Below are 11151 nucleotides of genomic sequence, written 5' to 3'. Positions count from 1 at the left end.
AGTATATGTGATAACAGAAGCAAGAAGTTGTATTACCAAGGCTAAGCTCATACTGCTCGCCACACAGCAGGCCAATAATCGAGAGACGAGTTGTTGGGCAAGGAATAACAGCTTTATTCAAAAAGCCGGCAAGCTGAGAAGATGGTGGATTTGTGCGCCCAAAGAACCATCTCGCCTGAGTTAGAATTCAGGCTCCTTTTATACTAAAAGGGGAGGGAGTAAAGTCAAACGCTTCCTGGTTCCCATCTGCCTCAAGAGGGGATGTGTTCATTTCTTCCTCCCTGCAGTTATTCACAGGTGGACCTGGTCAAGATGTTTCCTGTGAGCTAAACAAAGGTATTTTAGCTTAATGCTCATTACCTGGGGAGCAGGGTTCCCAGAGATGGACCATTATGTATAATTTAAGCTTATAGGCAACATCCCTTTAGTGATTAACTTGTAATAGAATACAAAAAGTTCTTCCCTGTTACAGTTAGAGCGATGGAAGAAGGGGTCACAAGCTAAGGAATGCTGGCAGCCTCTCGAAGCTGAAAAAGGCAAGCAGATTCTCCCCTGAAGCCTCAGAAGGAATGGAACCAGACCAAATTTTAGAATTCAGACCCCCAGACCTGTAAGAGAATAAATTTGTATTGTTTTAAGCCACTAAATTCGTGGCAATTTGTTACAGCAGCAACAGGAAACAAATATACAACCCTACATATTTTATAAGCACACATGCATAGTTAAGAACTTACATCAATCACATTAGAGTGGTGTCTATGGGGGAGAGCAGACAGGGAGTAAAGGGGGATTGATAGAATAAAGCAAGAGAGGTGGCTTGCACCTCCCCATATTCGAGGTCCAGCAAAGCCAAACAGAAGCAGGTCGCTCTGACTGCTGTATAGAAAACAGGTTGGATGCTATGACAGGCATAGCAGATATTCTGAACATTGGCCTTTTTTTTTTTTTTAAGCTTTTAAGTTTTTATTTATTTATTTATTTATTTATGGCTGCGTTGGGTCTTCGTTGCTGTGCGTGGGCTTTCTCTAGCTGTGGTGAGCGGGGGCTACTCTTTCTTTGCGGTGCACGGGCTTCTCATTGCAGTGGTTTCTCTTATTGTGGAGCACGTTCTCTAGGCGCACAGGCTCAGTAGTTGTGGTGCACGGGCTTAGTTGCTCCACGGCATGTGGGATCTTCCCAGACCAGGGCTTGAACCTGTGTCCCCTGCATTGGCAGGCAGATTCTTAACCACTGTGCCACCAGGGAAGCCCACATTGGCTCTTTGAAAGACTTTTATGATATAAAATCAGTCTCCTTGTACCTCGATTCTGTGAAGGTGGTGCCCTGAGGAGCAGGCATACATATTTTGGTCACCAAAAGGCATATCGCTCATGGTAAATCACTCAATTTCTCTTACGAATTCGATTAGTGTGACTCCAAGATCTACTCTGGGTAGCCTGACAAACTCAAGTTTCCAGGTTTGTGAACTTGGACCTGGACTGTGCTGACTACCTTAAAATCATGTAAAGCCACTGTGCAGCCAACCTCCATCCTGGTGCCTCCCCATCCTTCAAACTTCGGCCTTATTCCTCCATGTACCCCAAATGTGTGACAAAGGGCCTCACACACAGTAGGTGCACAATGTTTGTCAGTAGCCATCCCTGCTAATCTAGTATCAGGATCTGGCACATTCACAGTACCTGTTAGTGGAATCAGGTGACTGTCCCCTTCCTTCCAGTCAGACCATCTTTCTAGTTTTATTTCCTACTATCCTACGTTCCATCTATCCCTAAGGACTTACCCTTCTCTGAACACTCCAAGTTTCCTTGCCTTTGCAAGTGCTGTTCCGAGTGACTAGAAGAGCCTTCTCTCTTTTAAACAGGAAGTTCAAATATTACTTCTTTTTGGAGGTCTTCCCTATCTCTCCAGGTATTCATTTGATCAATCATTCATTCATCCATTGACTCATTCAACAAATAGTGAACACCCTTACAGGCAGGCACAATGCAAGGCATTGAAAATATAATGTAAGCCAAAAATAAAAGGTCACCACCTTCATGGAGGTCTAGCAGGAGAGATCAGGTTTAATAAACATGATATATTAGGTTCACACTGGTGAATATACAATTACCAACTGAGATACATGCTCTGAGGAAACACTGTTCTTTGAGAGCACACAACTAAGGAAACTTTTCTTAGATTAGGGTGGGTTGTGAGTACAGGGGTTCAAGGAAGGCCTCTACAAGAAAGTAACAGCGAACATCCATTTGGAGGCATGAATAGGCAAAGTGGAAGGTATTCCAGACAGAGAGACTAGAAGGAACATGACAAATTGCAGGGATTGGAAGTGGCAATGGAGTTGAAAAGCAGAGAACGAGGGGGAAAGTGGTACAAGATGGGGAGTTTGAGTGGGGAGAGGTCAAGGCACAGTGGTAACATGACCAGATTTGCATTTTGGAAAGATTACTCTAGCTGCTATATGGTGAATGGATTATTGTGGAGAGCAAGAGAGAATGGAGGGTGGGAGGCTTTTGCAATCCTCTAGGTGAGATTAGCGTGGAGATAATGAAGAGGAAGAAGGTAAATGAAATCCAAAGATAATGAAAAGGTGTGAAGGAGAAACTGGAAGGGGAGGGAAAGAGGAATTCAAGAATAACTCCTACGCTCCTGGCTTGTATAATAGGAAGCACGAGTCAGGGAGAGAACCTATCAGAGTCCTTTACACTTGAAACCATCGCCCATTTCCCATTAGAGGTTAACCCCTTCCATTCTAACCAGAGTGTTCTAGGTTCCCTCATTTTCACACCCCTGCCTGCCAACAACAGGCCACAACTCTCCCCAGTCCTCCAGGCCTGTTGAGTTTCAATGACACTGTTTTGAGTCTTGTTTTCTTATCTGTGAAATGGAGACCACACCTCACCATTCATAAAGCTGGAGCGAAAAAACGATTGTTTCTTTTTATTTTTTTTATTGTTAGCCTCAGTTCAATTTTTTCCAGCCCTCTCCGCCCGTTTGGAGGCAGTTCCTCGGCCTAGGCACAACGTACAGACGTTTCCTACAATGTGTCTGGAGCGGAGTCCCCACAGCTTGACGCCGAACTCTTATCACAGTCGGGTCAGTGGTTCGGCCAGCCTCCAACTCCGTCAGTTAGCCTCATTCAGGACGCCAGCCCTTCCCACAATGCCGCGAGACTGGTCCTTCCCGCACCAGTCCCGAGACCTCGCGAGAGTACCCGGCGCCCGTTGTCGCCCAGACTCCGAGCCCACGCCTTCCCCGGCCTCAGAAAGGTCTCCTCCTTCTTCTTCCACCCCGCGCTCCGCTCTGGGATTGGCTGGTTGAGTCGGGTCAGTTTCTTTCCTGGCCAGAAAGCGGCTCGACAACTAGTCCTTCTTTTGGCCCCGCCTCCGAAGCCTGCGGATTGGACAGCTGAAGCCTGTGACACGCGCCTCAGCAGGAGCGCAGACGAGCCAATCAGGAGCTTGGCGTATTTTACAAACTGGGGAAGTATCTGCAGCAGAAGCCGAGAGAGTCCGGGGAAAAAGCGAAGAAAGTGGGGGCGACCCTGAGGAGTTCCTGGGGAGGTGCGGCACCGGGATCTTGGAGGGAATGAGGGCTGCGGGGGCTCGTAGGGAGGAGAAGCAGTTCGGGGTCCTGGGGCTAAAGAATAGGCTCAGAGTGTTAGGAGGAGACACCCAGAAAAGAGGCCTTGCAGGCGCCGGGTCCTCTGGGCGCATGGATTTGGGTGGAGGTGGGAGTATCAGGGATGTCAGGACCGAAGCCCCGAACTGGCTGACCTTTGATCCCTGATCCTGCCTTCTTCTCCGTCTCAGTTGTAGTCGTCATGACTACCCTCCAAGCCACGAAGGATCCTCTCCTCCGGGGTGTATCTCCCACCCCCAGCAAGATTCCCGTTCGCTCTCAGAGACGCCCACCTCTCCCCACAGTCAAACCCAGCGCCCTGGACCAGGAGAACCAAGATCCAAGGGTAAGAGGGGCGTGGGGGGTGAAGAGAGTAGCTACAAGGAGGCAGCACACACCAGCAATGCACCCCGACGCTGAGCCCCAGCTTTTTGTTCTCCCTTCCCCCAGAGACTGGTGCAGAAGCTCAGTAATCAACGCCCCCTCGTTGACTCAGCAGGCCCCAGGCCGAAAGCCACACGTCAAACAGAGCAATCGGAGAGATTGGTGGGGAGTACTCAGCTTCGGAACCCCTTGGAGGCGCTCAGGCCTAGCCCTGGGAGACAAAATGTGGGACCTAGGCCCCCTCCCCAGAAAGGTACCTGTTGGAGGCTTGAAAACAGTTTCCTTGGCTGGGTAGGAGAATGGGTTGGTGGCAGTGGGGTTTGGGGGCTTTGCAGTCCCTGGGTCTCCTGCTTACTATAATTCCTAGTCCCTGCTCCTGGAAAGCTCTTTGCTCTTAGAAGCCCTTTGCTTTCTTCAGCAAAGTGTCATCTCTTCTAAAGCCTTTTCCGCCTCTCCCAGTCACAATCAATTGCTCTGTGTTCGAATGCTTTGCTGTACTTCTTTTATAACATGTCCATACTTTGACTTGAGTCTGTTGCCTCTCTATAGTTTGATGATAACTTTCCTGAGTATGGGGGCTTTGTCTTATTTATCTCAGGGTGTCAGTGCCTAGAATAGTGTCTTACACAGAGTAAAGCCCTGTGAACGTTTGGTGAGCTGAGTTCAGTTATATGAGTCTCTTCGGCTCACTCTTGCACTTCAGGGTGACTCTGCTAGGCTCCCTGGCCCCTCAGCCTCCCCGCTTCCTGTTCCTTCTCACCTTTCCTTCTCCTCTTCCCTTGCAGAGGCTCCAGGGACCATAGAGTTTGTGGCTGACCCTGCAGCCCTGGCCACCATCCTGTCTGGTGAGGGGGTGAAGAGCTGTCGCCTGGGGCGCCAGCCCAGTCTGGCTCAGAGAGTACTGGTTCGAGGGAACCAGGGAGGGACCATCCGGAGGGGCCAGGTAATGAGCCGGGATAGGAGGAGATCAGGCTGGAGTAGGCTGAGGAGGGAATCCTGAGCCTGTACTGATAGCCTCTCTTGGGGTCCTAGGATGCCCGGGCCTCTGCATATTTGGCTCCCAGAACCCCCACCCACCGACTGGACCCTGCCAGGGCTTCCTGCTTCTCAAGGCTGGAGGGACCAGGACCTCGAGGCCGGACCTTGTGTCCCCAGAGGCTAGAGGCTCTGGTGAGTGCCCTTGAGGGGCTGATACTCAGTGCTTCTGGGAACTCCTTCCAAGGACAGAGCTGGGCCTTAGGAGGGAAGGTACCTCCTGATGAGCCGGAGGGTTGGTGTGGAGGCCGATGGGGCTCTTGGTGAAGCCTGAAGGTTTGAGGCCTACCTCTGACTCTGTGTTTTCTCTTGCTCCTATGGCTCAGATTCCACCTTCAGGACCTTCCTCTCACCCCTCCGCTCCTCCCCGAATCCAGGAGCTAAGAAGAGAGACAGGTGGCCACAGCAAGTGAGGAGAGGGTCATTTGGAAAAGAATGATTCAATGTCTGATACAAGGGTCCCTCAGAGCTGGGGCCTTCCAGTAGCTTTAGGACTTCCCACCAACCCAGGGCGGAAGGGGGAAATCTGTGAGTGCTCAGGGTGAGCCCTTGCAATAGGGGTCAGGCCTTCATAGCCAGGCCTCAATATGACATCAGTTTCTTCAGGTTGTGGGGGGAGAAGGGGACAGAACTGAGAGGTGCCATCTCTTCTGTTTAGTGGCTAGAGCATAGACCGTGGCAATAAATGGGATTTGGGTTTGATTCCCGACTCTTAGTACTTATGATTTGTGCAAGCTTGCCTTACCCTCCGAGCTCCAGTTTCTTTTTTTTTTTTGGCTGTGCCACTGCGTGGACTGTGGGATCTTAGTTCCCCAACCAGGGATTGAACCCGGGCCCTCGGCAGTGAAAGCGCAGAGTCCTAACCACTGGACTGCCAGGGAATTCCCACTTCAGTTTCTTTAATCTGTCAAATGAGGATAATGTTTGTATTATCATTTGAGGTTATCGTGAGAATTAAATGAGGTGATGTTTGTAAAGCACTTAGCGCAGTGCCCAGCTCATACTTGGTACTCAGTGACTGCTAGCTGCTGTCCTTGTTGTCATCAGGACTTCAGTGAGCCAGGCCTCAGGATTGCTTCTGGAGACCCTTGTCCAGCCTGGTGAGTGTGTCTGGCCATGGGGAGACAACAGGGGCAGGGGGGCTGCTTGTAGGGAGCAAAACAAGAGAAAGCTCAGCAGGCTGTGGTGGGAAGGCCAGATCAGAAGGAGACAGAGAGGAAGAGATCTTCTTGATAGGCCAGAGGTTGGCCCAGTTGCACTTGTGTCAGAGGAGGTGGTCCCCATTTCTACCCTCTCTCTGCCACTTCCTGTAGGATTTACCTTCCACTCACTGTTCTGTCCTCAGCCCCTAAGAGCCATCACCACACCCCTAGCCCACTCAGGGTATTCAGATTAATGATTTACTACTGGAATAGTGCTGGGCTTCAAAGGGATGCTGGATGGGTCCCCACCCCTGACGGTGCAGTGGGGGCTGTCAAACTGGCATACCCTATTCGGAGGTTGCAACCTCCGACTAGGGTTGCAAAGCCCTGTGCCAGACTTTGATGTGTGTTCCAGACACTGCAGCAAATTTTCTATTTCCTCCTAGCTTCCTCTCTCCCTGAAGGAGAATATGAAGTTGTCACTCACTCAGATGAAAGAGGAGGGGGCCCCCTCGGTCTGGCTCAGCGAGTACCATTAAAAGAAACCCGAGAGATAACACACACCAAGGTGAGCTGGGACCTTCCTCCTCTGTGCTGGGGGAAGGTCACAGAGGAGATGCATGGGGGGATTCCCCAGCAGCAGCGGTGCTGAGGATTGTGGGTAGAGCCAGGCAGTCCCAGCCTGGATCTCAGCATGTTAACTGGGTCCTGGTTTGCCCCAGATGGACCCAAGCCCTCTCCAGAGTGGTACTGGCCTCTGTTTACCAGGTGTCCGGGGCCTGCGAGTGAGAGGTCACAGTCTGGTATACATTTGTATCACCATCAGATCAGTGCTGAGAGAAAGACAGATCTGAGAGTTCATTCATTCACTCCACAAGGGTTTATTGACCAGCTACTGTGTGCCAAGCAATGTTCTAGGTTCTGGATATACAGTAGGAAATAAGTTCACATTCTAGAAGAGGGAGACAAAAAATAAACACACGCGTAAAATATATGGTAGGTCAGATGGTGATAAGTTATCTGTTTAAAAAAAAGAAAATAAGGCACTGAAAGGGAAGGAGAAGTGGAAGGGGGTGATTGGTATTGTAGTTTCAGGTAGATCGGTCAGGGGAATCTCACTGAGGTGCGGCTAAGTGAAGAGCAGAAAGAGTTGAGGGAGTGAGCCACGTAGATAATCTGGGGGAAGAACGTTCCAGGCCACAAGAACTGCAGGTGCAAAGATGGCATGTACCTGCTGTGTTTAAGGATCAGCTAAAAAGCGAGGCTGAAGCAGAGTAAGAAGGAAAGGAAGTGAGAGGTTAGAGCAATGACAGGATCAGGTTGGGTAAGGATTTATAAACCAGTGTAAGATTTTGGCTATTACTTGGAATGAGTGCAAAGCCATGGGGAGGGGGGATGAACAAGGGAGGGACATGATTTGATTAGATCTTAAAAGAATCACACTGGCTGCTGAAGTGAGGACAAGAAAGAGCAGTGCCGAGCGGGAGGGATCACTCTTCCACCTCGTTCTCCACAGGACGGCCGTGACTCCTGCCTGATGCGCTCCCCTGGCCAAGTGATGCCACCTGCCATCACCCGGCCATCACCCTTTGGACGGGCTCAACGTGTACCTTCCCCTGGCCCCTCAGCTCCAGTTTGTATCCACAACTCCTGGGGGCTGGGCAGGGGCCGAACAGTCCGGCTGGGATGCCTGCTAGGTCTCGGTTTAGTCCCTGCTCAGCCACCCCCATCTCTCCCCAGACCTCATATTCAGTGTTGCGGCGTCTCGCCATCCGCCCCAAAACCCAGTTCACACCCCTCTCATCGGCCCCCAGAGTTCAGCAGGTAAGAGAGGGCAGGGGAGGTAGCTGGCATAGGCCAGGGCTGGGGGAGGAAGAGGATGGATGGGTACAGGGAAAGTCATGGCATCTCACTTCTGTCCCAGGCCCAGTGGTTGAGTGGCCTCTCCCCTCAGCCTTGCCCCGAAGAGCCTGCCCTGCCCTGGGTAAGTATCTGAAACCTTCCCATGCTGAGATTCCTCGCTCTGTCCTGTTGGCCTGAGGCCCAGCAGCTTTGAAGCAGGTGGGCTCTTTGGAAAAGCTGCCTAACTCTCCAACTCTCCCTGCTTCTCTGCTGCCCCTCCTAATCCAAGTCTAGGGCCACTCAGTTAAGGACCTGATCCCTTCCTCATGAGGGTGGGACTCAAACTAGTCTTCCTCCTACTCCAGCCTGGCTTCCTCATGTGGCCCCTCTCCTCCCATGTGGCAGGAGCAGATTGCAGTCCGGTTATTTGACCAGGAGAGTTGTATAAGGTTGCAGGAGGGTCCTGGGAAGCCACCTGTGTCAACTCCTTATGGACCCCACTGCAGTAGAACCCCCAACCTCCAGGAGATGAAGATGCAGGTGGGCTGGTGTGGGCAACAGCTTTGATGCCTGATGGGCAGTGACAGGGCTGGGAAAGCGAGAAATGGGCGGGGGGGGCGGGGCATGGAAATAGGACAGTGTGGGTACAAGACTTGCACCCACTTCTTGACATCACACTCTCCCACCCACAGCGCATCAGTATCCTGCAACAGCTTTTGCGACAGGAGGTAGAGGGGCTGGCGGAGGGCAAGTGTGCCCCCCTTAATGGAGGCTCCTCTCTGGATATGGTTGAACTTCAGCCCCTGCTGGCTGAGATTTCTAGAACTCTGAATGTCCCAGAGAATAAATCTGGGGCTTTTCATCTTTCTGGAATGTTACAGCACTCTGGGCTGCCAAAACCCTACCTTCCAGAGGGGTGTGGGGAACCAGAGCCCTGCCCTGGAGCAGAGCCCGAGGTATCTCTGCCCTGCCCTCCAGCAGAACCAGGGCCCCCAGAGTCCTACCATAGGAGGGGGCCTGAAATATCAGAGCTCTCCACCCAGGAACAGCCTGAGGCATCAGAGCCCTGCCCTCTGGGAGAGCCTGGACCCCTTCAGGCCTGCCCCCAGGGGCAGAGAGGACTCCCAGAGCCCTCCCCTAGGGTAGAGCCTGGGGTATCAGAGGCCTGCTCCCTGGAACCCAGAAGTCCAGAGTCCAGCCCATGGCCCTGCTGCAGTCAGTGGGCTCCAGCGACCACCAGCCTGACCTTCTCCTCCCAACGCCCACTTTGTGCCAGCCCCCCTATCCACTCACTCCAGCCTCTGAAGCCCCCAACAGGCCAGGCAGGTAAGGAGTTGGTTGGAAGGGGTTGTGAACAAAGGAGGTCCTCATCTTTCGCTGGGAGCAGGGCCTGCCCTGCACCAGGTGATCCTACGCTTTCTTTCCCCTACCTACCTTGCCCCAGTCTGGCTCTCCCGCAGGAAGAAGTGGGGGGCTGCGCCTTCAGCCCTGTGCTCCGAATTGGCTTGGCCCTTGGTCGGGGAGTGGGAAAGGGCAGTATATGGTGGGAGTCTAGGACTCCAGAGTCTGCCCTGATATCTCTGTGGCCTCTGGCCCTCAGGCCCCAGCAATCTGGCCCCTCGAACCCTGGCCCTGAGGCAGCGCCTCAAAGCATGTCTGACCGCCATCCACCACTTCCACGAGGTCCGCCTGGACGACGAGTGTGCCTTCTACACCAGCCGAGCCCCTCCCTCAGGCCTCACCCGGGTCTGCACCAACCCTGTGGCCACATTGCTCGAACGGCAGGATGCCCTGGTGAGCCTCCGGTCCACAGCCAGCTATGCCTGTGGGAAGTAGGCAGTGGGGCAGGGGCCCATCCTCGGCTCCTTTAAAGAGGTCAGGGGGAAGAGCTGGTTACAGTTCAAGGACGGCTGGGCTGTGACGACGTCTTCTCTCTCCCCAGTGTTTTATTCCAGTCGGTTCTGCTGCCCCACAGGACTCTCCGTCATGAGGCATACGCCTCCACCCACTCCTGTCCTGACTTGTACCTTCCTTTTAACCCTTATTTATTTTCCACACCATGGACTGGGAGCTGACACCCTTTTGTCCTTCAATAAAGTTTCTAAAATGTCCAAATGTCTGTTTTCCTCTGGTCCTACCTAGGCCAGCTACTGCTGTTGCTCCTCACTTGTCCACATGGGGGCAGTGTCCTCCAGCTTGGAGGCCAGCCCTGGGTTCTCAGGCTTCCCCAGGCTCCCTCACCTAGAAGCTGTCCAAGTCATCCCACTGCTGCCCACCCCACCCTCCCAGCAAGCACTATGAGTGAGTGTTTTTTTTTGGGGGGGGCGCGAATGTGAGCCTTTGGGGAGCTGCTTTTCTCCTTGCTCCCTGAGATCTTGGCCGCTCCCAGGAGCCGTCGGCAACTCCTTCATCACCTGGAGTTCCCTAGAACTCTCCCCCTGCATCAGCAGAAAACAGAAGCACCAGACCCATATCTCGGGAATCCTCCCTTGTTAGTGTCACTCTGGTTGGTGTCTCCCTACAGTGTAAGGCCTCAAAGCTCTCCTGAAGCTGATACCCTTCCCCGTATCAGAGTAGAAACCCTGGGCTACTCCCCTCCTCTGCTTCCCCAGAGGCAGGCCTTGCCAGGAATAATGCAACCTTTGCCTCTGGCAGAGAGTGATAGGGTAGGGGTCCTTGAGAGGAGTGAGGAAAGGGTCAGCCACTTTCCCCCACTCTGCACCAAGTTAAGAGGCACACACATTCTCCCACTTCACTTTATTGGAAGAGGCAACAGCAGCTGTAGCCCCAGGGCCTAACCCCGATGGGGGTGAAATGGGGACTGCAGGATGAGTTTTAAATGCTAGGAAAGAATTCACTGGTTCCTCCAGTTCACAGGGAGGCTGCCAAGGCTGGAGCCTGAAGCCTGAAAATGGAGATGAGGGGAGGAGGGGATGGCAGTGAAGTTGTCATGACAGAGGACCAGCGCCTACCCGCCCTAATGTCTCCTCTCCTCCCGCCTAGAAGGGCTCCTTCTGTTTCTGTTCTCTCCCTCCCCAAAAGCCAGGGCTTCCCTTCTGTTTTCTGCTTTCCGTGCCTCTGTGCTGCAGTTAGTGAAACTGTTTCCTAGCTCCCGACAGAAGAGAGGGCC

General features: G+C 52.7%; 1 protein-coding gene across 4 annotated transcripts; it reads left to right on the top strand.

Moving 5' to 3' along the window:
- Positions 1 to 3313: 3313 nt before the first annotated feature.
- TROAP (trophinin associated protein) lies at positions 3314 to 10178 on the top strand. Of its 4 annotated transcripts, none has more exons than XM_082421332.1 (15): positions 3321 to 3560; positions 3810 to 3964; positions 4069 to 4255; positions 4788 to 4945; positions 5035 to 5172; positions 5364 to 5446; positions 6085 to 6137; positions 6626 to 6747; positions 7696 to 7812; positions 7920 to 8003; positions 8104 to 8163; positions 8427 to 8561; positions 8714 to 9347; positions 9622 to 9815; positions 9997 to 10120. In XM_082421332.1, exons 2-15 carry the CDS (start codon positions 3821 to 3823, stop codon positions 10009 to 10011), a joined length of 2124 nt encoding a protein of 707 aa, XP_082277458.1. In that variant the 5' UTR covers positions 3321 to 3560; positions 3810 to 3820; the 3' UTR covers positions 10012 to 10120. The 4 variants fall into 4 exon arrangements, with proteins under 4 accessions (XP_082277455.1, XP_082277456.1, XP_082277458.1 ...); XM_082421331.1 differs by having other exon boundaries at positions 3324 to 3560; positions 9964 to 10130; XM_082421329.1 differs by having other exon boundaries at positions 3314 to 3560; positions 8714 to 9815; positions 9997 to 10178.
- The last annotated feature ends 973 nt before the right edge of the window (positions 10179 to 11151 follow it).

This window comes from Balaenoptera physalus (genome assembly GCF_965194825.1).
Source record: "Balaenoptera physalus genome assembly, chromosome: 13".
Lineage (NCBI taxonomy): Eukaryota > Metazoa > Chordata > Mammalia > Artiodactyla > Balaenopteridae > Balaenoptera > Balaenoptera physalus.
This window is presented reverse-complemented; position numbering and strand designations above follow the sequence as displayed.

What these genes read in the sequence shown, in the direction of transcription:
- TROAP (XM_082421329.1), top strand. Translation starts at nt 3,821, where the DNA reads ATGACTACCCTCCAAGCCACGAAGGATCCTCTCCTCCGGGGTGTATCT. An exon ending in TAGGCCCCCTCCCCAGAAAG is followed by an intron (nt 4,256 to 4,787) that starts GTACCTGTTGGA and finishes CTTCCCTTGCAG; the next exon opens with AGGCTCCAGGGACCATAGAG. An exon ending in CCCCTGGCCCCTCAGCTCCA is followed by an intron (nt 7,813 to 7,919) that starts GTTTGTATCCAC and finishes ATCTCTCCCCAG; the next exon opens with ACCTCATATTCAGTGTTGCG.